The 25,013-nt window shown below is 43.9% G+C and overlaps 1 protein-coding gene across 1 annotated transcript; it reads right to left on the reverse strand.

Moving 5' to 3' along the window:
- Window positions 1-912: 912 nt before the first annotated feature.
- Window positions 913-24,029, reverse strand: CACTIN (cactin, spliceosome C complex subunit). The gene is made up of 10 exons (XM_070747263.1): window positions 23,724-24,029; window positions 20,619-21,102; window positions 16,490-16,585; window positions 15,092-15,237; window positions 13,325-13,487; window positions 10,319-10,433; window positions 8,723-8,915; window positions 7,021-7,158; window positions 3,665-3,936; window positions 913-1,916 (listed from the first exon to the last, which is right to left on the reverse strand). Exons 1-10 carry the CDS (start codon window positions 23,858-23,860, stop codon window positions 1,426-1,428), a joined length of 2,235 nt encoding a protein of 744 aa, XP_070603364.1. The 5' UTR covers window positions 23,861-24,029; the 3' UTR covers window positions 913-1,425.
- Between the last annotated feature and the right edge of the window lie 984 nt (window positions 24,030-25,013).

Here is a 25,013-nt window from a genome sequence, read left to right on the forward strand (position 1 = left end):
CATCTCCACCCCATGTCCAATCAACAAAGCAGTGGAAGTGATGTGCCGGTGTCTGGAGGCTGTTGGGGCCTGGATGGGTGTCAACAGACTCAAACTCAACCCGGATAAGACGGAGTGGCTGTGGATTTTGCCTCCCAAGGACAATCCCATCTGTCCTTCCATTACCCTGGGGGGGGATCATTGACCCCCTTGGAGAGGGTCCGCAACTTGGGCGTCCTCCTCGATCCACAGCTCACATCTTTCAGCTGTGGCGAGGGGGGCGTTTGCCCAGGTTCGCCTGGTGCACCAGTTGCGGCCCTATCTGGACCGGGACTCACTGCTCACAGTCACTCATGCCCTCATCACCTCGAGGTTCGACTACTGTAATGCTCTCTACATGGGGCTGCCTTTGAAAAGTATTCGGAAACTCCAGATCGTGCAGAATGCAGCTGCAAGAGCAGTCATGGGCTTCCCTAGGTATGCCCATGTTTCACCAACACTCCGCAGTCTGCATTGATTGCCGATCAATTTCCGGTCACAATTCAAAGTGTTGGTTATTACCTTTAAAGCCCTTCATGGCACTGGACCAGAATATCTCCGAGACCGCCTGCTGCCGCACGAATCCCAGCGACCGATTAGGTCCCACAGAGTGGGCCTTCTCCGGGTCCCGTCAACTAAACAATGTCGGTTGGCGGGCCCCAGGGGAAGAGCCTTCTCTGTGGCGTCCCCGACCCTCTGGAACCAACTCCCCCCGGAGTATGTCTGTTTAGAAAATGGGGTTTTAAAAATATTTTTAAACTGTAATTTAGATTTGTTGTAAACTGTTTTCACTTGTTGTGAGCCGCCCCGAGTCTGCGGAGAGGGGCGGCATACAAATCTAAATAATAAATAAAAAATAATAAATAAATAAATAATTAATACCAAACAAGCAGCACATATCCAAAATCTTTATCGTAGTTGGACCATTTTCTCCCACCCACCCAAATCTATACATTTTAGAAAACAAGTATCCTCTCAATCAAAGTACTACCTCAGTTAGACACTTTAAATCAGGGGTTCTCAAAGTTGGCAACTTTTAAGACTTGGGGACTTCAACTCCCAGGGTTGAAGTCCACAAGTCTTCAAAGTTGCCAACTTTGAAGACCTTTGCTTTAAATTGACCGGTGTCAGATGTCACTTGGGTAGTAGCAAAGGAAAGAGCACCATCTACTGCCAGAGAGACAATTCCCCCAGAGCTGAATAGCTGGTGAACATTTAGCCCTGAAACATTATTAAAAAAACAAAAGATGATTTCTGATTGTAGTCGATCTAATACTCTTCAGGAACGTTGTCCAACCGGTCAAAGAACCGTGTTCCAGGAACCATTTTGGCCCATGTTCAAAGGAACCAGTTCCTTGCCACCTGGTGTCCACATCTGTCCGTGCATAAAACCCAACCCACGGCTCTTCAGCGCCGGTAACGGTAACGCTTGAAGTGGAACCAGAGCTGGAAGATGCCGTTGGCAAACTGGCAGCGGAAACCATGTCGGTGGGAATATTCCCACTCCCGGTTGACAATTTTGAAGGCGATGTCTTCGTAAGGGGGTCCGGCATGGAAGCGCAGGGTGGCGAAGTCCTTATTGTCCGGGCACGCTTCCAGAAAGTATTCCGGGGTGGAACGCTTGTTAATCAGGTCCGGGTAGAAGATATTAAACTTGTAACCCTGCACAATCTTGGGCGGAGGGTTGTCGAAATCGTAGTGGGTCTGGTTGTACTTGTTCCACTCGAATCCGGTGTGCACTCGGTTGAAGAAGCGCGGCTTGCGGGGCCGGTATTTGTCCGCCCACAGGTAGGCCTTGCCGGTCAAGGGCATTTCCACGCTGAACTGGGCTTCGTCAGCCCCCATCCCTTCCTTGGCCCGGCGGAAAAATATATCCTCGGCACTTTCACTGGCATCACCTGTAGGAAGAGAACACTGGGGTTGTATGCGACTGGCCACAATATTTAATATCTACATGAAACCGCTGGGTGAGATCATCCAAGGGCATGGGGTGAGGTATCTTCAGTACGCTGATGATACCCAGCTTTACATCTCCACCCCATGTCCAGTCAACGAAGCAGTGGAAGTGATGTGCCGCTGTCTGGAGGCTGTTGGGGTCTGGATGGGTGTCAACAGACTCAAACTCAACCCTGATAAGACGGAGTGGCTCTGGGTTTTGCTTCCCAAGGACAATTCCATCTGTCCGTCCATCACCCTGGGGGGGGAATCACTAACCCCCTCAGAGAGGGTCCGCAACTTGGGCCTCCTCCTCGATCCACAGCTCACATTAGAGAAACATCTTTCAGCTGTGGCGAGGGGGGCGTTTGCCCAGGTTCGCCTAGTGCACCAGTTGTGGCCCTATTTGGACCGGGAGTCACTGCTCACAGTCACTCATGCCCTCATCACCTCGAGGTTCGACTACTGTAATGTTCTCTACATGGGGCTACCTTTGAAAAGTGTTCGGAAACTTCAGATCGTGCAGAATGCAGCTGCGAGAGAAATCATGGGCATTCCCAAAAATGCCCATGTAACACCAACACTCCGCAGTCTGCATTGGTTGCCGATCAGTTTCCGGTCACAATTCAAAGTGTTGGTCATCACCTATAAAGCCCTTCATGGCACCGGACAAGGGTATCTACGAGACCGCCTTCTGCTGCATGAATCCCAGCAACCGGTTAGGTCCCACAGAGTGGGCCTTCTCCGGGTCCCGTCAACAGAACAATGTCGTTTGGCGGGGCCCAGGGGAAAAGCCTTCTCTGTGGCGGCCCTGGCCCTCTGGAACCAATTCCCCCAGATATTAGAATTGCCCCTACCCTCCTCGCCTTTTCTAAGCTCCTTAAAACCCACCTCTGCCATCAGGCATGGGGGAACTGAGATATTCTTTCCCCCTAGGCCTTTGCAATTTATGCATGGTATGTTTGTTTGTATGGATGTTTGGTTTTACAATAAGGGTTTTTTAGTTGTTTTAGTATTGGATTTCCATGCTGTTTTTTATTACTGTTGTTAGTCGCCCCGAGTCTACGGAGAGGGACGGCATACAAATCCAATCAATCAATCAATCAATCAATCAATATGCCTGACCGTCTGTTTTATCTTTACAATTTTGTAGCCCCTGTGGCTGGTAAGAAACAGAAGGCAGAAATACATCTGGAAACATCTTCACTATGGGATTCTAGAGCAGTAAGCGGTCACCCAAATGTATTTCACTAGACCCAGGGTAGGCAAAGTTGGCTCTTCTATGACATGTGGACTTCAACTCCCAGAATTCCTGAGCTAGCATGACTGGCTCAGGAATTCTGGGAGTTGAAGTTCACAAGTCATAGAAGGGCCCACTTTGCCTACCCCTGCACCACACTGTCTTCGGGACCGCCTTCTGTCGCATAGCTCCCACCGACCAATAAGAGCCCACAGAATTGGCCTTCTTCGGGTCCCATCAGCCAATGTCGACTGGTGGGAATGTGGGGAAGGGTCTTCTCTGTGGCGGCCCCGGCTCTCCGGAACCAGCTGCCTACGGAGATCCGCAGGAATTCTGGGAGTTGAACTCCAAATATCTTCAAGTTGCCAAGGTTGGGAAACACTGCTGTACAGCGCCATTGGCTGCGTTACATATAACACACAGCCATCGTGAAACCCAGGCGAATTCTCCCGCCCTCCTCCCGTTCCTTACCTGTGACCTGGAGCTGCTGCCGAGACAGCTGGAGGCGCTGTAGATCCTCGTCCGCGTCCACCACATGGGCATCGAAGGGGAGCTCGTGGGAGGTGAGCAGCCGGGGGCTGTACTTGCCGGCGTCGTAGTCATCCAGGCTCTGCTGAATCAGGTCCTCCTCGATCAACACCGCTTCTCCGTCTCCCTCGGCTTTGGCTTCAGTTTCCGGTTCAGTGCGAGGCTCCACGGAGGAGGGACCAGGCTGTGGCGGAGCAGTTTCCTCTGGCTCTAGTCTGGGTAGAAGATGGGGAAGAGGGGGAAGAGGGTAGCCCGTCTGTTTAGCAAAAGGCTGGGGGACTAAGATCTCTAAATCTTCCTGCCATAAAGAAGAGGGAAGTCAACCTATTCTCCAAAGCACCTGACGGTAGGACAAGAAGCAATGGGTGGAAACTAAACAAGGAGAGAAGCGACTAATAAGTAAGGAAAAATTTCCTGATAGTCAAAACGGTTGATCAGTGGAACAGCTTGCCTCCAGAAGCTGTGAATACTCCAACGTTGGAAGTTTTTAAGCAGATGTTAGATAACCATCTGTATGAAGCAGTGTAGGGTTTCCTGCCTAAGCAGGGAGTTGGACCTCCAAGGTCCCTTCCAACTCTGTTGTTACTATTATTGTTGTTGTTGTTTCTAACCTTCATTTGCTTTTAATCTCCTAAGATAAAATACAGGAAATAGTATAAGGGCAGACTAAATGGACCACGAGGTGTTTTTCTGCTGCCAATCTTCTATGTTTCTATGAACCAATATAAAAATTAAGCGAGGACTATCTGAAAGCTATTTCTATAAATCTCCATATTTAATCTTTGTAATTTTAATTGTATGTATGTATGTATGTATGTATGTATGTATGTATGTATGTATGTATGTATTTATGTATTTATTTATTTAGACGGACTTTTATGCTTACAACAGCAATGTAAATACAAAATAATAAAAAAGAAGTTGAATTTAAAATCTAAAAAATTACAAAACCCTGATTAAAAACCCATAAATTAACCAATCTCTCAACAACATGCATACTAAACATTCATATGATCTTGGCCATGAAAGTTGTTAATCCATGGCCCCCCAGGCCTGTCGGCAAAACCAGGTCTTTGTGGCCTTACAGAAGGCCAGTAGGGTGGGAGCAGTATGGACATCAGGGGGGAGTTGATTCCATAGAACCGGGGCGGTAACAGAGAAGGCCCTCCCCCGTGGTTTAGCCAACCTGCATTGCTTAGTCGATGGGACCTGGAGGAGGCCAACTCTGTGTGCTCTTATTGGACTATGGGAGATGTGCGGCAAGAGATGGTCCTGTAAACAGTCTGGCCCTGAGCCATGTAGGGCTTTATAGGTAATAACCAACAATGTGTATACATTGTTTTTATATTTCTATTTTTACTAGTATTGTAAGCTGTGCAGAGTCGCTTTGGATGATGAGATGGGCAGCATATAATAATTAAAAAAACCAAATATTTATTTATTTATTCATTCATTCATTCATTCATTCATTCATTCATTCATTCATTCATTCATTCGATTTTTATGCTGCCTTTCTCCTTAGACTCAGGGCAGCTTACAACATGTTAGCAATAGCACTTTTTAACAGAGCTAGGCTATTGCCCCCACAATCTGGGTCCTCATTTTACCCACTTCGGAAGGGTGGGAGGCTGAGTCAACCTTGAGCCGGTGATGAGATTTGAACCACTGACCTACAGATCTACAGTCAGCTTCAGTGGCCTGCAATACTGCACTATACCTGCTGTGCCACCCCGGCTCCAAATATAATCCAAAACACACTTCTTAGGGCAGCTTTTCTCAGATTGGGTAACTCTAGATTTACGGATTTCAATTCCCAGAACTCTCAATAATGGCCACAGGGAATTTTGGGAGCTGTCCATGTATTTGGAGGAAGTCCAGATTGAGCAACATACTAGAGAATTTATAAACCAGCAAGGCTTCTTCTTGCATAGAAAGTGTTTGGTAGGTAACCTACTTGGGTGTTGCCCTACAGTAAACTAACAATGTTAGTCTGTAAAATATAAAGACTGAATCTTTAAGGAAATATTACTGGTTGGCCATAAGAGGGCGCCAGCACCGTTCCCTTTGGGGGCGAGTTACTTTATTAGAGATACCTTTGCCTATGAGCTGCATTATTCTTGCTGTGTGCGGTTTGTAAACTATTAGAGTTATATTGTTGATTCTGTATATTTCTAAATACAGTGTTCCCTCGCTTTTTGCGGGGGATGCGTTCCAAGACCGCCCGCGAAAGTTGAATTTCCACGAAGTAGAGATGCAGAAGTAAATACACTATTTTTGGCTATGAACAGTATCACAAGCCTTCCCTTAACACTTTAAACCCCTAAATGGCAATTTCCCATTCCCTTAGCAACCCTTTAGATTATTACTCACCATGTTTATTTATTAAAGTTTATTAAAAAAATATTTATTAAAGGCAGATGAAAGTTTGGCTATGACATATGACATCATCGGGTGGGAAAAACCGTGGTATAGGGAAAAAACCCGCAAAGTATTTTTTTAATCAATGTTTTTAAAAACCGTGGTATAGATTTTCCGCAAAGTTCGAACCCGCGAAAATCGAGGGAACACTGTAATAGTATTGTGGTAGATACATTGATACTAAGTCTGAGTCATTGTCTGGCTAAACCACATTACCTACATCCACAACAACTCTGCTTAATGTATGTTGAAGGTTTCTCACCAAGACATACTAACAGAAAGAATAATGCTGCTCCGATAATGATAATGCTATTTATGTCACATGGGAGCAGCTATGAGTGGTTCTTTAAATTGGGGTTTTTTAGATTGTTTTTAATATTAGATTTGTTTACATTGTCTTTTTATATTTATTTATTTATTTATTGGATTTGTATGCCGCCCCTCTCCAGAGACTCGGGGCGGCTAACAGCGACAATAAAACAGTGTACAATAGTAATTTGGTATTGATGATTAAAAATCAATTAATATAAAAACCAAACATACATACATACATACCATGCATAGAATTGTAAAGGCCTAGGGGGAAAGAGGATCTCAATTCCCCCATGCCTGGTGGCAGAGGTGGGTTTTAAGTTGTTTACGAAAGGCAAGGAGGGTGGGGGCCGTTCTAATCTCTAATATTGTTGTTAGCCGCCCCGAGTCTACGGAGAGGGGTGGCATACAAATCAATCAATCAATCAATCAATCAATCAAATAAACAAACAATAAATAAATAAATATGCCTAGAAGTAGAAAAAGAACAGGAGTCTTTAGGCACTGGAATGAAAACCTCCGGCGTTAAGGGTGAAGGAAGCAGGTAACCGCATCCCCACCACACTCACCTGTGACCGCTACTGGCAGCTTCTGGGGATGGGGACTCTTTTTTGATGATGGGGAAAAGGGGTTCACTCTCCACCCCTTGTTCTTGCTTGAGCTTGTACAGCTTCTGACGCAGGACGTCCTGATGCCGTTCACGCAGCCTGTGACACCCGGGAGGGAGAGAGAGCACAGGATGAGGGGCTGTGGCCAGGCGGGCGGGTTTGCCTGGGTGTGGGTGTGAGAGAGAGTGTGAGAAAGTGTGTGAGAGAGGGTGTGTGAGAAAGTGTGAGTGTGTGTGAGAGTGAGAAAATGTGTGAGAGGGTGTGTGTGAGTGAGGGTGTGTGAAAGTGTGAGTGTGTGTGAGTGTGAGAAAGTGTGTGTGTGAGAGCGAGTGTGTGAGAAAGTATGAGTGTGTGTGCATGAGTGTATAAGTGTGTATGTTTGTGAGAGAGAATGTATGTGAGAGAGTGTAATAGTGTGTGTGTGAGTGTGTGTGTGATAGAAAGGGTGTGTGTGAGTGTGAGTATGTACTGTAAGTGCGTGTGGGTGAGGAAGTGCGAGTGTGGGGCGAGTGTGTTGAGTGTGTGTATGTGAGAATGTGTGTGTGAGTGAATGTGTGAGAGTGGGAGTGTGTGCGTGGGAGTGTATAAGTGTGTATGTGTGAGTGAGAAAGAGAATGTATGTGAGAGAGTGTGAGAGTGTGTGTGTGAGAAAGAGAGGGTGTGTGAGTGTGTGTATGTGAGAATGTGTGTGTGAGTGAATGTGTGAGAGTGGGAGTGTGTGCGTGGGAGTGTATAATTGTGTATGTGTGAGTGAGAAAGAGAATGTATGTGAGAGAGTGTGAGAGTGTGTGTGTGAGAAAGAGAGGGTGTGTGAGTGTGTGTATGTGAGAATGTGTGTGTGAGTGAATGTGTGAGAGTGGAAGTGTGTGTGTGGGAGTGTATAAGTGTGTATGTGTGAGTGAGAAAGAGAATGTATGTGAGAGAGTGTGAGAGTGTGTGTGTGAGAAAGAGAGGGTGTGTGAGTGTGTGTATGTGAGAATGTGTGTGTGAGTGAATGTGTGAGAGTGGGAGTGTGTGCGTGGGAGTGTATAAGTGTGTATGTGTGAGTGAGAAAGAGAATGTATGTGAGAGAGCGGGAGAGTGTGTGTGTGAGAAAGAGAGGGTGTGTATGTGAGGGTGTGTATGTGAGGGTGTGTGTGTGAGAGAGAAAGTGTGTGTGTTGAATGAGTTTATGTGAGAGTATGTGTGTGAGAATGTGTGTGTGTGATAGAGTGCAAGAGTGTGTGTGAGAGTATGTACTGTAAGTGGATGTGGGCAAGAAAATGTGAGTGTGTGTGTCTGTTGAGTGTGTGTATGTGAGAGTGTGTGTGTGTGTTTGATAGTGTGAGATTGTGTGTGTGAGGGAGTATGTATTGTGAGTGTGTGAGAGAGAGAGACAGACAGACAGACGCTTAACAGGAAATTTTCCCATCAAGTTCATAGACCTGATTTCATGGTGGACCCCAGGGGTTGCACAGACCTGCCTGACGCTGCTTCGCTTTCTGAGATTAGCTAAGGACAGTTGCTAAGGCCAATTATTTCCACCAAATCTGGACAGCCAGGATGCTAGCCGGTCTGGTTTGGTCCAGTCATTTGGGAAAGTCTTGTCTCATTGGTAATGGAAAGAACTTGTTGTTGTTGTTGGATGGAGGTGGATCTAAATCAGATACGTGAAGACACTTACCTGGCCCGTGCCATGTAGGCCTTTAGCTGCTGGAGCAGGCTCTCCCAGTAACCAATGTCCAAGTTGGGTCCCCCAGCCAGGATCTTGCCCTCGATTCCCTGGTAGATCACTTGCAACTGGTTGTAGGTCTTCCCCTTGAACACAGACTGTACATCTGAACTAACTGAGGCATTCACCCCTTCACGACGTTCTCCTGCAAGACAGAAGAAGAGGAATAAACGATTGGGAGAAGATACTCCTTAAATCCCCAGTCCAGAAGAGGACATGGAGACAAGTTGGTTCCAGTGGCCAGGAAGAGTCTGCCTTGATCTCAGACAAATAGGACAGGACATATTTTTATATGAGATTTTGAAAGGATATTTGGGGAATCAGGTAATCAGATGCTTGTTTGTTTGTTTGTTTGTTTATTTATTTATTTGTTTGTTTGATTTCTATGCCTCCCTTCACGAGGCGACTCAGGGCGGTGTACAACATTAAATGTAACAGTATTTATTTATTTATTTATTTTGTCCAATACAAATTGAAAGTTAAGGAGAATAAAAACGTGTAATAGTAAATATCAGGGAAAGGATAGAAGAAGAGATATGAGAATAGAATACAGTGTTCCCTCGATTTTCGCGGGTTCAAACTTCGCGAAAAGTCTATACCACGGTTTTTCAAAAATATTAATTAAAAAATACTTCGCGGGATTTTTTCCTATACCATGGTTTTTCCCACCCGATGATGTCATATGTCATCACCAAACTTTCATCTGCTTTTAATAAATATTTTTTAAAATAAACTTTAATAAATAAACATGGTGAGTAATAATCTAAATGGTTGCTAAGGGAATGAGAAATTGTAATTTGGGAGTTTAAAGTGTTAAGGGAAGGCTTGTGATACTGTTCATAGTCAAAAATAGTGTATTTACTTCCGCATCTCTACTTCGCGGAAATTCAATTTTCGCGGGCAGTCTCGGAACGCATCCCCTGCGAAAAGCGAGGGAACACTGTACATCAATGAAGAGTAGAGGAAGGATATATGGATGGGAGAAAAGATATATAAAATATAGGAGAGACAATTGGACAGGGGACGGAAGGCACACTAGTGCACTTATGCTCGCCCCTTACTGACCTCTAAGGAATCTGGAGAAGTCAACCGTGGAAAGTCTAAGGGTAAAATGTTGGGGGTTGACACCACGGAGTCTGGTAATGAGTTCCATGCTTCAACAACTCGATTGCTAAAGTCATATTTTTTTATATAAGATAATATATAAGAAATCTAATAACTGTAATATATGAAAATTTACTAAAACATTTTAAAAGACCCCGTGTACACTCACACACATCCATTCATCCAATCCAATCATATCTCGTATCGGCCGGAGACAGTCTCATCACTTAAGACCCCCATGCCCACTGGCAAAGGTAGGTTTTAAAGCTTTACAAAAGACCAGGAGGGAGGGGGCGGTATATATCTCCGGAGGGAGTTGGTTATAATATCAAATGTGTTCAGAAAATGGAAAAATGCCCTATTTGGCTGACGATCAGCTGTGGGTAAGGAGCTATTTTTGGCTGGAATTTAAAAAGTCCTATTTTTCCGTCTTTCTGTCCCTACCTGGTCCTTTCCCAGAAGCCTCTAGTTTCCGGAGATTGGCTATTTCATCTTCAGTGATGATGGTCATGTCTCTCCAGAAATCCACATTCTTCCCTTGTTCCAACTCCATGTAAACCTGAAATAAGAGTGAGAGAGATAAGAAGATGGAGAAAAGGAAGGAGGGAAGGAAGGAAGGAAAAGAAAGAAAAAAGAAAAAGGAAAGAAAGAAGGAAGGAAAAGAAAGAAAAAAGAAAAAGGAAAGAAAGAAGGAAGGAAGGAAAAGAAAGAAAAAAGAAAAAGGAAAGAAAGAAGGAAGGAAGGAAAAGAAAGAAAAAAGAAAAAGGAAAGAAAGAAGGAAGGAAAAGAAAGAAAAAAGAAAAAGGAAAGAAAGAAGGAAGGAAAAGAAAGAAAAAAGAAAAAGGAAAGAAAGAAGGAAGGAAAAGAAAGAAAAAAGAAAAAGGAAAGAAAGAAGGAAGGAAGGAAAAGAAAGAAAAAAGAAAAAGGAAAGAAGGAAGGAAGGAAGGAAAAGAAAGAAAAAAGGAAAAGGAAAGAAAGAAGGAAGGAAAAGAAAGAAAAAAGAAAAAGGAAAGAAAGAAAGAAAGAAAACAAAGAAAAAAGAAAAAGGAAAGAAAGGAGGGAAAGAAGGAAGGAAAGAAAGAGGGGGAGAGAGAAAGAAAGAAAGAAAGACAGACAGAAAGAAAGAGAGAAAGAAAGAAAACACAACAGCTACCCTGTTTCCCCGAAAATAAGACGCACCCTGAAAGTAAGGCATGTCAGAGGTTTTGCAGAATTTGCTAATATAAGGCACCCCCCGAAAATAAGACGTAGTCAAGTTTACATACGGTACGGTGGAAAAACATATGGTACCATTCAAAGCTGTTCACAGTGGTACCGTAATAATGTGGCGTCCCCTGCTGGCCCCTTCCATCGCTTTGTACCGTCCAGTACAGCAGACACAGTCTGCTGCTGTCTCACCGCCATTACAGTCTCCACTACAGTGCGTAGACTGTAGTTCCTCTGGTGGCCGGAAGCTGCAATAGCGGGAGTATACTGTTGTACCATATAAGTGCCGTCGTTTGTGTGTGTGGGTGCCATACTGACAGGTACCGTACCGTAATCAGTGTACCGTACAGTACACTTTCTTTGGGGGTGTCAGCTTTTCTGCCTGTGAATTTGTCTTATTTGAGAAATATAAGGCACCCCCCGAAAATAAGACGTAGCACAACTTTTGGAGCAAAAATTAATATAAGACAGTGTCTTATTTTCGGGGGAAACAGGGTATAATGCTTGTTTTCAACTGTTACCGCTTCTTGAAATCTGAACTAAGGGAGGAATGGATGTTATAACAACAGTGACAGTAGGCATATCTGCAAAAGTTACTTTATTTTTTTTCTCCTGTCAAGTGGGGAGAAGAGAGTTGGGGTGGGTATGGGGGTGAGAGGAAGAAACATAACATTTGAAAGCAAATGAAATTTGACAAAAGAAAGAGAAGCAAAAAGAAGAAACTGGAAAATCCTGTAGCGAAATATCTTTTTGAAAATAATTTGCATGTGTTCTTTCCTTTTGTTTATAATCATCTGGACTAGACAAATTGTTGATTACAAATTACATGGTAGTATTACATTGTAATTGTTAACTAGTTCAGCTTCCTCCAGCCTGGTACACGTAGTTCTCGACTTATGACCACCCCCTTGGCTTCCACTCAAACTTAGGGCAGCCCCCCCACCCCAAAAGGCCTTAATGACCTGGTTCCAAAGTTCCAATGGCCCCATCCCCATGATCACCACTCAGCAATTGATCAGCATTTAGGACCATTTACAGCATTCCATGCCATCATGAACTTACAATGTTTTTGCCAAAAACCCATGGGGTTTTCTCTACTTCCCATTTTTTGGCAAAACCAGCTCATAGCAAATAACAGGTTTGCTTAATGACCCTCTCAAAAAAAGGTTGTAAAATCAGATTGGTCACACGGGTGACCTACTTTACAACTGTCGTGTCTTATGACTAGTGTTGGGCGTACCGAACTTGCAAAGTTCAGGCTCGTGCCGAATTTTGCAGTGTTCGGCATGCTGAACCCAAACCCGAACCTTTTTAAAAGTTCGCGTTCGGCGTTTGCTTGAACACCGTGAAACCCCACCCCCCCCCCCGCCTGGGAGGAGAGTGGGGAATCCCATCGTGGGACTCCGGGGGCAGGGCTTTGACGTCACAGAGACTCCTTCCTGGCGGGCCGAAACGGGGAGGAAGGAGTCTCCGTGATGTCAAAGCTCCACCCCCGGAATCCCATCGTGGGATTCCCCACCTCCTTTTGCTTGCAGCGCCACTGCGGCATCCTTTTCCATGAAAATAAAAGGAAGCAAAAGAAGGTGGGGAATTCCCCACCACCTTGTTTATTTTTACAGAAAAGGACACCGCAGCGGCGCTGCTGCTGTTCGGGTTCGGTGAACTCACCCGAACTTCACGGCAAAGTTCGGCTGAACTCGCCGAACCTGAACTTCGCTGGATTCGCCCAACACTACTTACTACCATAACGGGTAGGCTCCATTATGGTCGCAAGACGAGACTACCTGTATCATCCAGATCAGGAGTGTCAAACTCAAGGCCCATGGGATGCTTATATCTGGCCTGCGGGGCTTCCCGGGAAACAGCGAAGGACCAGCCCGTGGTGCCTCTGCCAGCAAAAATGGAGCTTGGGAGGGCTGCGTGTGGCCCTTGCGAGCTCTGTTTTCGCTGGCAGAAGGTTGCAGGAGGCCGCCGCAGCTGAAAACTGAGCTTAGCAGCCCATTTTCACTGGAAAAGTGCTCAGGCAATCGCAGGCGCCCCCAACACAAGCTGGCCATGCCCCTTGTCTCCCCAAGGTCAAACAAAACCCTGTTGTTGCCCTCAATGAAATCAAGCTTGACAGCCCTGTTCTAGATGGTTGGGTATTTGAGCCTTAATATATTTGCTAGCCACCAAGTAGAGGAAGGCTGAGCCAGACAAACTTTGGACCCTGAGAGAACAGGACAGCCACCATCGTCTGGATACCTGGATGTCTTCTAGTAGATCTTCCATGTCGGAGACAGTGAGTCCATTCAGAAATGTGTACGGTTCATGCATCTCCACCGCCAAGTCATCATCTTCAGCACTGATGTATTTGGCCAAGAGATCAATTGGCTTGGCCCGCCCGTCTCGGATCCGGATTTTGGAGCTGCCAGAAAAGAGATATCCAGGGAAAAGGGTTAGAGCAATGCAGCCCAGGATAAAGATTTTCTCCTTAGAATTTCCCCTTAGTTCTAAGTGGCTTCTCTCCTGGTTTAGTTTCCACCCATTGCTTCTTGTTCTACTCTCGGGTGCTTTGGAGAATAGCTTGACTCCCTCTTCTTTGTGGCAACCCCTGAGATATTAGAAGGCTAATATCATGTCTCCCCTGGTCCTTCTTTTCATTAAACTAGCCATGCCCAGTTCCTGCAACCGTTCTTCATGTTTTAGCCTCCAGTCCCCTAATCATCTTTGTTGCTCTTCTCTGCACTTTTTCTAGAGTCTCAACATCCTTTTTGCACCGTGGTGACCAAAACTGAATGCAGTATCCCAAGTGTGGCCTTACCAAGGCCTTATAAAGTGGTATTAACACTTCACGTGATCTTCATTCTACCCCTCTGTTAATGCAGCCTAGAACTGGGTTGGCTTTTTTGGCAGCTGCTGCACACTGCTGGCTCATATTTAAATAATTCTAATTATAAGATAATATACAATAAAAAAATCCTTGAGGATTCTCATCTAATATAAAATAAAAGACAGGGTCATTTTTGGGGGAAACACGGGTAAGTCTAAATGCTATCGCTATAATGGACAATTTCCATTAAGGTCGTAAATTCAGGATTAACTACAATATCACATATGTAATACATAGGTCCTCAGTAAGTTTAGTCAACAAATCTTTCAAAGAGTTCCTATGCTTGTAAATATGATTACAAAGTGGGATTTGATGGAACATATGATGGGAAGCTAAAATCAAACTCCTGACCCATCTAATCCAGTGCCGTGGAGTCTTCTTGACTAAAGGAAAACATTTCCAAACACCCTAATCATAGTTCCCTCTAAGCTGAGCAGTGAGCAATCGCTCACTTAAAAATCATCATCAACTCAGAGTTTTCCAAACCTGCCCAGAAGCCGAGAGGGAAAGAGTGAGAGGGAAGGAGAGAGAGAGGAAGAGAGAGAAACAGATAGAAAAAAGAGAGGAAGGAAAAGAGAAAGAAAAAGAATGGGAGTAAGGAAGAGAGAAAGAAAATCAAAATCTAGTTTGAAACTAGCTCAACTATTTAAGTGGCATTTTGATATTGATAGAGTTGCCCTATTATGAGCTCACTGTTATAGACACACAGTACAGTATTTTATTTTGAAATTCTGAGGCAAAACAGGGTGGGTTTTTTATTTGTTTGTTTGTTTATTATTTCTGTGCCGCCCAGTCCCAAAGGGACTGCCGCTCAGACACTATACTTTTCCGCCCACCCCCCCACCCCCCAAAAAATTAGAGGGAACACTGATCCTAATTGGAGAAATTTCAAGAAATGTTTCACCATTAGGATATCAATTCTTCTCTGTTTCTCATATGATCATATTGGATGGTTTTTTGGCCTTCCTTGGACTCCAAAGAAATTCTTGTTGGTGAATCAGGTCTTGTTGGTGAATCAGGTCTGAGAATTATGCTATGGACTAATAAGTTCAAGAAATGGTTTTATTATTCTTTTATATTTGGGGACTTAATTGCCCCCTCCCCTGAAGACCTAGGCTCCATCCATTGTCCCTGCTTACCGTAGCTTGGCTTGCTGAAGATGGAAATTGTCTTCTTGCTCCTCCCATGTCTTGAAATGCTCCGCCTCTTTCTCCCGCTGTAGCATCTCCAGCTCTTGCTCCCTCATGGCTTTTTCTCGCTCCCGCTCCAAGCGGAGCTGTTTCACCTGGTACGCGTGGGGAAGGGAGGGGTTAACAGAGGTACACAAAACACTGGCACAATTTAACAGATTAGCAGGCTTGGAAGCTCTCAGGATTCTCTGCAATGGCTGAAAGTCAGATATCGTGAATTTGTCCAGATAGAGAAATACTGATCTACTTTCATCTTGGGTGTCACTCCGGGACCATGTTGTATGGAAATTATGTCTTAAGAAATGTGGTATCTTAAATGAGTGAGTGTATGTATGGCTTTTTTGGGGTTATAATGGATTTTATTTATTTATTTATTTTGACTTCAATACAACTCACTACAGGACAGCTCACAACAATGAACTGTGTATTGTATTTATTGTTCTTATTTATTTTATATTATTGGTATTTATGCTCATTACTGTAAGCTGCCCAAAGTCTCATTGGAGTTGGGCAGCAGATAAATCCCATATCTATCTATCTATCTATCTATCTATCTATCTATCTATCTATCTATCTATCTATCTATCTATCTATCTATCTAACTAACTAACTAACTAACTAACTAACAAAATAACATAACATAAAGTAACATAACATTCATTCATTCATTCATTCATTCATTCATTCATTCATTCATTCATTCATTCATTAGATTTGTATGCCGCCCCTCTCCGTAGACTCAGGGCGGCTAACAACAATAATGAAACAGCATGTAACAAGTCTAATATTTAAAATAATTTTTAAAACCCTTATTTAAAAAACCAAATATACACGCAAACATACCTTGCATAAATTTTATAGGCCTAGGGGGAAGGGAATATCTCAATTCCCCCATGCCTGACAACAAAGGTGGGTTTTAAGGAGCTTACGAAAGGCGAGGAGGGTGGGGGCAATTCTGATCTCTGGGGGAAGTTGGTTCCAGAGGGTCGGGGCAGCCACAGAGAAGGCTCTTCCCCTGGGTCCCGCCAAACGACATTGTTTAGTCGACGGGACCCGGAGAAGGCCCACTCTGTGGGACCTAACTGGTCGCTGGGATTCATGCGGCAGAAGGCGGTCCTGGAGATATTCATAACGTAACATAACATAACATTACATAACACAACATAAAATTCAAAACTGGTCTGCTATCTGGGTGATTTTAAATATTGAAGAATAACTTTGGCTCCAAAACATTAGACTCAGTTCACCATCATACTTTGCAAGTTTACATCTTGAAATTAAACAACTGGCTCTGGGCTAATGCAAAACTCAAAGGATTCTCTCCATCTGTTTTATTTGTATTCTTACCTTCTGCAATTCAAGGCGATTTTCTTCTTGGATCCGCTTGTTCCGGTCTTTCAGTTCTTTTTCCTCCAAGTGTCCAATTCCCTTTTTTTCCAAAGCCTGAAAAATAAATATAACCCACCAAACCCTAAATAAAGCCACATTTAAAAATTTTCAGAAACATTTTCACTGTAGTTGCAACAGCCCACAACATTTTAAAAGGGGATAGTGGAGGTGGGCTTTTGGTCAGTCTTTGCACCCCCTAGCATCAAGGAGTACCTGCAGGTTTTTTGGGACAACACAATGTTGTCTTCCTCCCAGAGTTGTAAGGGAGCAAGCCTTCCCAAATGGCTCCGCATGCCACCTGTGGCTCGTGTGCCATAGGTTCACCATCGTGGCCCTATGACAATCATTAAGTGTTGTACCTTATAATTCTTGATGAATGTATCTTGTCTTTGCACCAAAGACAAATTCCTTGTGGGTCCAATCACACTTGGCCAATAAAAAATTCTATTCTATTCTATTCTATTCTGTTCTATTCTATTAGAAACATAGAAACATAGAAGTCTGACGGCAGAAAAAGACCTCATGGTCCATCTAGTCTGCCCTTATACTATTTTCTGTATTTTATCTTAGGATGGATATATGTTTATCCCAGGCATGTCTAAATTCAGTTACTGTGGATTTATCTACCACGTGTGCTGGAAGTTTGTTCCAAGGATCTACTACTCTTTCAGTAAAATAATATTTTCTCATGTTGCTTTTGATCTGTCCCCCAACTAACTTCAGATTGTGTCCCCTTGTTCTTGTGTTCACTTTCCTATTAAAAACACTTCCCTCCTGGACCTTATTTAACCCTTTAACATATTTAAATGTTTCGATCATGTCCCCCCTTTTCCTTCTGTCTTCCAGACTATACAGATTGAGTTCATTAAGTCTTTCCTGTTAAGTTTTATGCTTAAGACCTTCCACCATTCTTGTAGCCCGTCTTTGGACCCGTTCAATTTTGTCAATATCTTTTTGTAGATGAGGTCTCCAGAACTGAATACAGTCTTCCAAATGTGGTCTCACCAGCACTCTATATAGCGGGATCATAATCTCCCTCTTCCTGCTTGTTATACCTCTAGCTATGCAGCCAAGCATCCTATTTGCTTTCCCTACCGCCTGACTACACTGTTCTGTTCTATTCTATACTATTCTGTTCTATTCCTAATCCTATTCTTAACCACTACACCATACATGGTCTCTGAGTGCATTTTAGTCAATAATAATCTTATAATATTAACTTTGCACCCTGATAGAATGTTATTGAAGTAAGAAATGTACGAAATAGCATTTTAAATTATGTGGTCTGATAGTAAACTATAGTGAATAGTACTTTTAGGCAATATTTGCTCTCTGTAATTTTCATAAGGACTTGGAATAAACATTTTGAGATTATGTACACATTCTTTGCACCAGGTAAGAGCAGCCAGTTTACTTGGGTAAAATTATTGCCTTGAGATTTGCCCCAGACATATACTTCACATCCGTCTAACCCTTTCATGTTTCCAACAATCAATTTCATCCATTTCTTCTGGAATAGTCCCATACTAATTTGAAGTGTCATTGTACGTGTGATTTTTGACAGTCTTCCACAGCTTGGTGTTTGGCAGATATTTTGTTCTTCGTTCGGAGTGTTTGGAGATTACAGCTGGTCCAGAACACGAGCTAGATACACTCACATTACACCAACTCTCCACGAGCTGCACTGGCTCTCAATCAGTCTCCAGATGCAATTCAAGGTGTTGGCCATTACCTTTAAAGCCCTACATGGCTTAGGGCCAGACTATGTTTGGGACAGCTTTCTACCGCATAGCTTGCAGCAACCGATAAGGGCCCACAGGGTTGGTCTTCTCCGGGTCCCGTCAGCCAAAACAGTGTCAGGTTGTGGGGCCACGGGAGAGAGCCCTCTCTGTGGTGGCTCCAGCTCTCTGCAATCAGCTACCTCCTGAGATCTGTAGTAACCCCAAGCTACTTGCGTTCCGGAAAACTGTAAAGTTTTAAATTGTTTCTCTTTTTAGATGTTTTTTAATTAATATTTTTATTGATTTTTATAATATAAAACACACACACAACATATTACATATAACATGTGCTCAGTGATATTTCTTTACATATTCTAAAGTGATTCCAACTTGTTTCTTATAGCTTGATCTCGGATCCTACTCGCCATATATCGTCTTACCTTGTCCCATCACCCCCTCAGCTGTTGCAAATCAGTTTCATTAATCAAATTCATCCATAATCTCGAATTGAATGTGGTCCACCATATACCTATACCAATTTTGTATTGTCCATTTTGTCGCATCTTTCTCTTTTAAGATGTTTCAATATTAAGACTGTATGCCTTGTTCTTTTTGGTTGTGAGCCACTGAGGGTCCCTAGGGAAGTGATGGCGAACCTCATTATTCAGTGCCTGGGGAGGGCGGAAACAGCTTTCCCTGCCCCTGGAGGTCCTATTTCCCAACTTCAGGGGGGCTCAGTAGGCTCATGTGTTGCCCTCCCCACGCTCCAAAGGCTTCCCTGGAGCCGAAGGAGGGTAAAAACGCCCTCCCTATCCTCCCCGAGACTCTCTGGAAGCCAAAAACGCCCTCCCAGAGCCTTTGTGTGAGCCAAAAACCAGCTGGGCAGCACACACATGCATGTTGGAGATGAGCAAGAGCAATGGCTTGTGTGCCAGCAGATATGGCTCCACATGTCACCTGTGGCACCCGTGCCATAGGTTCGCCATCACTGCCCTAGGGAGTTGGGCAGCATACAAATTGAACTAACTACCAAACTAACTAAATAAATACCTAAACTTCCATCATTCTTCAATAACAGTCGTAGGGCACAGCTAATGGATTATGCAAACTGAAATTATTATTATTATTATTATTATTATTATTATTATTATTATTATTATTATTAATTAGATTTGTATGCTGCCCCTCTCCGCAGACTCGGGGCGGCTCACAGCAATGATAAAACTGTATACAATGACAAATCTAATATTAAGTCTAAAATAACAATTTTACATTAAAAACCTAAAAAACCCCTTATATAAAACATTCCATACAAACATTCCATACATAAAACTACATAGGCAAGGGGAGATGTCTCAGTTCCCCCATGCCTGACGGCAGAGATGGGTTTTAAGGAGTTTATGAAAGGCAAGGAGGGTGGGGGCAGTCCTGATCTCCAGGGGGAGCTGGTTCCAGAGGGTCGGGGCCGCCACAGAGAAGGCTCTTCCCCTGGATCCCGCCAGCCAACATTGTTTAGTTGACGGGACCCGGAGAAGGCCAACTCTGTGGGACATAACCGGTCGCTGGGATTCGTGCGGCAGAAGGCGGTCTCGCAGATATTCTGGTCCGGTGCCATGAAGGGCTTTATAGGTCATAACCAACACTTTGAATTGTGACCGGAAACCGATCGGCAACCAATGCAGACTGCGGAGTGTTGGTGTGACATGGGCATACCTAGGGAAGCCCATGATTGCTTTCGCAGCTGCATTCTGCATGATCTGAAGTTTCCGAACACTCTTCAAAGGTAGCCCCATGTAGAGAGCGTTACAGTAGTCGAGCACTTGGAAAGAGCATCAGGCTGAGGAAGACTGCACAAGGAAGGAGGTTGGTCTATCTGTCTATCTAATCCCCATCTCTCACTGCACTCTATAAAGTGCATTCATTCATTCATTCATTCATTTATTGGATTTGTATGCCGCCCCTCTCCGGAGACTCGGGGTGGCTAACAGCAACAATAAAGCAGTGTACAATAGTAGTCTGATGTTAGAAACAATTAAAAACCCATTAATATAAAGAAAAACCAAACATACATACATACATACATACCATGCATAGAATTGTAAAGGCCTAGGGGGAAGAGGGTCTCAATTCCCCCATGCCTGACGGCAGAGGTGGGTTTTAAGCAGCTTACGAAAGGCAAGGAGGGTGGGGGCAATTCTAATCTTTGGGGGGAGTTGGTTCCAGAAGGCCGGGGCCGCCACAGAGAAGGCTCTTCCCTTGGGTCGCGCCAAGCGACATTTATATTTTATGGAGGCGATTCCCTCGAGCAGTTTCACTGTTTCCCTGCACAACCTGTCTTGGATTGTAGACACAAATTCAGGACTCACCTTGCTCCAGATGAAAGCCCCTAGCAAGTTGTTGTCTCCGAAAGGATTGTCAGTATTGGTGTAACCCATGTACTCTTCTCCCCATCCCATCTTCTCCCGTTTTTTGCGTTCCTTGGCCTCCTTCTTGGCTAAACGCCGAGCCCGTTTCTCTTCGGGGGTTTCAAGAGCCTTCATCAGCTCCCTTTGGTTTTTTTCGTCTTCTTTCAATTTCAAGCGTTCCTGCAGGCTCAGCTGCTCACCCAACTCTCCCTTGGAGCTCTGCGAGTGGGAAGGCGACGGGGATGACATGGAAGACACCGAGGACCTGGACTCGGAGCGCTTCCGGTACTTTTTCCTCTCACTTTTATGGCCCCTTTTTTCTGAAGAGGAATCGGAGTTGGAGGACCGTTCCCGGTGACGGGAAGAGTGACTCTTGTGACTCTTGTGGTGATGGTCCCTGTTTTTTTCTTTTTTCTTTCCCCATTTCTGGTTCTCGTCCTCTGAGCTTAAAATGAAAAGTTCCAATGTTAGTTTAAAATATCAACAGCAATAGCATTTAGACTTATATACCCCTTCATGACATAGGGGAAGGTTTGGTAGGGAAGGTTTGCCTATTTGCCCATGACTCTAAAGTGTGCAATAGGGTTGATATTCCTGGAGGGGTCTGTAATATGGTAAATGATTTAGCTTTACTAGATAAATGGTCAAAGCAATGGAAACTGCAGTTTAATGTTTCCAAATGTAAAATAATGCACTTGGGGAAAAGGAATCCTCAATCGGAGTATTGCATTGGCAGTTCTGTGTTAGCAAAAACTTCAGAAGAGAAGGATTTAGGGGTAGTGATTTCTGACAGTCTCAAAATGGGTGAGCCGTGTGGTCGGGCGGTAGGAAAAGCAAGTAGGATGCTTGGCTGCATAGCTAGAGGTATAACAAGCAGGAAGAGGGAGATTGTGATCCCCTTATATAGAACGCTGGTGAGACCACATTTGGAGTACTGTGTTCAGTTCTGGAGACCTCACCTACAAAAAGATATTGACAAAATTGAACGGGTCCAAAGATGGGCTACAAGAATGGTGGAAGGTCTTAAGCATAAAACGTATCAGGAAAGACTTAATGAACTCAATCTGTATAGTCTGGAGGACAGAAGGAAAAGGGGGGGACATGATCGAAACATTTAAATATGTTAAAGGGTTCAGGAGGGAAGTGTTTTTAATAGGAAAGTGGACACAAGAACAAGGGGACACAATCTGAAGTTAGTTGGGGGAAAGATCAAAAGCAACGTGAGAAAATATTATTTCACTGAAAGAGTAGTAGATCCTTGGAACAAACTTCCAGCAGACGTGGTTGGTAAATCCACAGTAACTGAATTTAAACATGCCTGGGATAAACATATATCCATTGTAAGATAAAATACAGGAAATAGTATATGGGCAGACTATGAGGTCTTTTTCTGCCGTCAGTCTTCTATGTTTCTATGTTTCATAGTGCTTTTGCAGACCTCTCTATGTGGTTTACAGAATCTGCCTCTTGCCCCCAACAATCTGGGTCCTCAATTTTACCCACCTCAGTAGGATGGAAGTCTGAATCAACCTTGAGCCGGTGGTGAGATTTGAATTGCTGAAGTAGCTGCACTCTGACCACTTAGCCACCCTGGCTCTTATGGGTAAGAAACAAGTGGCCTCTGAGACTTCTATCTCTGTGGTCCTTACAGACTCCTATGAGCATAACCGTTACCAACCAAAAATGTTTTGTGGTAGGAAAAGAGGAAAATTGTATTCTAAGATTTAAAATAGTCATGTCACAATTAAAAAAAAACAACTCCTGGGTCCTGCCAAGCGACATTGTTTAGTTGACGGGACCCGGAGAAGACCCACTCTGTGGGACCTAACTGGTTGCTGGGATTCGTGCAGCAGAAGGCGGTCCCTGAGATAATCTGGTCCGGTGCCATGAAGGGTTTTATAGGTCATAACATATAACTTATTGTTATTGAGACAATCGGGTTTTGAGATCCCAGCACCTTGTTTCTCTCAACTTTGGCAAGTTTAAAATGTGTGGACTTCAGCTCCCAAAACTGAATGCAGTATTCCAAGTGTGGCCTTACCAAGGCACCACTTTATAATGCCCTGGTAAGACCATACTTGGAATGCTGCACGATGCAAAAATGATGGTGAGAATCTAGAAAGAATGCAGAGAAGAGCAACAGTTCCAGGAACTGAGTATGTCTAGTTTAATGAAAAGAAGGACTGGGGAGACATGATAGCAGTGTTCCAACGTGATAGCTGCTACAAGGATGAGGGAGTCAAACTATTCTCCAAAGCACCTGAGGGTAGAACAAGAAGCAATGGGTGGAAACTAAACAAGGAGAAAAGCAACTTATAACTAAGGAGAAATTTCCTGACAGTTAAAACAATTAACCAGTGGAACAGCTTGCGTCCAGAAGTTGTGAATTGCCCAACACTGGAAGTTTTTAAGAAGATGCTGGATCATTTGTCTGAAGAAAAATAGGATTTCCTGCCCAAGTAGGGGGTTGGACTAGAACACCTCCAAGGTCCCGTCCAACTCTGTTTCTTCTTCTTCTCCTCCTTCCTCTCTTTCTCCTCCTCCTCCTTTCCCTAGCCTATACATTTTAAACTTTGCCAACATTGAAAAGCATTGGCCTAAAAGTAGAACTTATAGAGTTTTACCATGACATATGGGGTTTCATATTTTCACTCCCAAGAGTGCTGGGGATTACAGGCAGCAGATTCTCGATATTTTAGAAAGCTTCGCTGCCTTCAAAGTTTTATCTATGTACTTAGAGGGACTTGCTACCCAGTAATTACCCCTTAAAAACTGCACGGCTTCTTATCCAAGTTCACAGGATAGCAAACGGGGCTTGGGGTTTTAAATCCTCACGGGTAAACTCTCATCTGAGTCCAGCTCCCCAAATATAAGCCATTCACTCTAGGGCAGGGGTCTGGCTGAGGAATTCTGGGAGTTGAAGTCCACAATCTTCAAGTGGCAGGTTGGAGACCCCTGCCCCCATCTTCCATAAACTTATTCCTATCGCCTTTCTACCACCGAGTCACTCTATGACCCACAACTCTATGTTCATAAATCTCGGGTAGCCGCATTCGTTCGTCTCACCTCCCTTCCCGATTTCTTCTCCTTCTTCTCCTCCTCTCCCGGCTTTCTCGCTCTTCAGACCGAGACCCAGACCGAGACCGAGACCGACTTCTCCGCCGACGGCGTTCCCTAGACCTGGACCTAGATCTGGACCCCATGGCCGCTCGAGGCCTGGCCCCGCGGGTTACTTCCTACTTCTCGAAGAGGTCCTTCCTTTCTCTTATCGCGATGAAGAGTGCCCATCGCAATGCCTGATCGAATGCTGCTCTAGTTTAATTGGCGACCGTAATTTTTGCTGGTTTTCATTCTATAGAGAGGAAGGGGAAGGGGAAAAACATGCCTGTGGCGATTTAAAAAAATCAACTGTTCAGGCAGCGTGTTAAATACCTCTTTCTTGGCTCTAAATGATGCCAATTTAACAGTTACTGTACAGCTGTTACAAACTATCAGTTGAGAGGGATCTTACAGATCTTCTAGTCCAGTGCTAGGCAAAGTTGGCTCTTCTATGACATGTGGACTGCAATTCCCAGAATTCCTGGGCTAGCATGGTTGGCTCAGGAATTCTGGGAGTTGAAGTCCACAAGTCATAGAAGAGCCAACTTTGCCTATCCCTGTATCTAGTTCAACCCCTAAGCTCGTATTCCACGTGTTTCTCTTCAGCTGAACCCTAACATTTAAACAAAAGTCAGACTCATTATTATTGGGACCATAGGCACTAAATTCATATAGGATCTGCAGAAGAGAAAGGATGGTGCAGAGAAGTTTTAGTTGCAAATAGCTTTGCAAAATCCACTATTAATTGTCCTGGGACTGATATATGAAGAATGTGCATTTATTTATTTTTATTTATTTATTTGGTCAAGCATGGATAATGATGTTACAAACTTAAAGTAAACCGCTCTAAACTCGACTGCAGGAAATAGGACGTTAGTAACTGAGTAGTTGATGCATTTATTTTATTTATTATTTGTTTATTATATATTTGTCATTCAAATATAGAATTATAGTTTGTATTGACAGAACAAAGTATAAAGAAGTGATAAAAAGGATAATAGAACAAAAGGACAGGGATGGTAGGCACAATAGTGCTCTTATGCATGGAACTCACTACCTGACTCTGTAGTATCATCACCAAAACAGAATGCTGTATTCCAAGTGTGGCCCTACCAAGGCATTATATAGTGGTATTAACACTTCACGTGATCTTGATTATATCCCTCTGTTAATGCAGCCTAGAACTGTGCTGGCTTTTTTTGGCAGCTGCTGCACACTGCTGGTTCATATTTAAATGGTTGTCCACTAGGACTGCCA

The sequence above is a fragment of the Erythrolamprus reginae genome, chromosome 1, assembly GCF_031021105.1.
Source record: "Erythrolamprus reginae isolate rEryReg1 chromosome 1, rEryReg1.hap1, whole genome shotgun sequence".
Lineage (NCBI taxonomy): Eukaryota > Metazoa > Chordata > Lepidosauria > Squamata > Dipsadidae > Erythrolamprus > Erythrolamprus reginae.

Excerpts from the sequence above, each read along its gene's own strand:
- CACTIN (XM_070747263.1), bottom strand. The coding sequence starts at position 23,860 with ATGGGGTCCAGATCTAGGTCCAGGTCTAGGGAACGCCGTCGGCGGAGA. Across the intron at positions 16,586-20,618 it reads GGGCTTTCATCTGGAGCAAG|GCTTTGGAAAAAAAGGGAAT; the intron begins GTGAGTCCTGAA and ends TTTATTTTTCAG. Across the intron at positions 3,937-7,020 it reads GCTGCCAGTAGCGGTCACAG|ACTAGAGCCAGAGGAAACTG; the intron begins GTGAGTGTGGTG and ends TCTTCTACCCAG.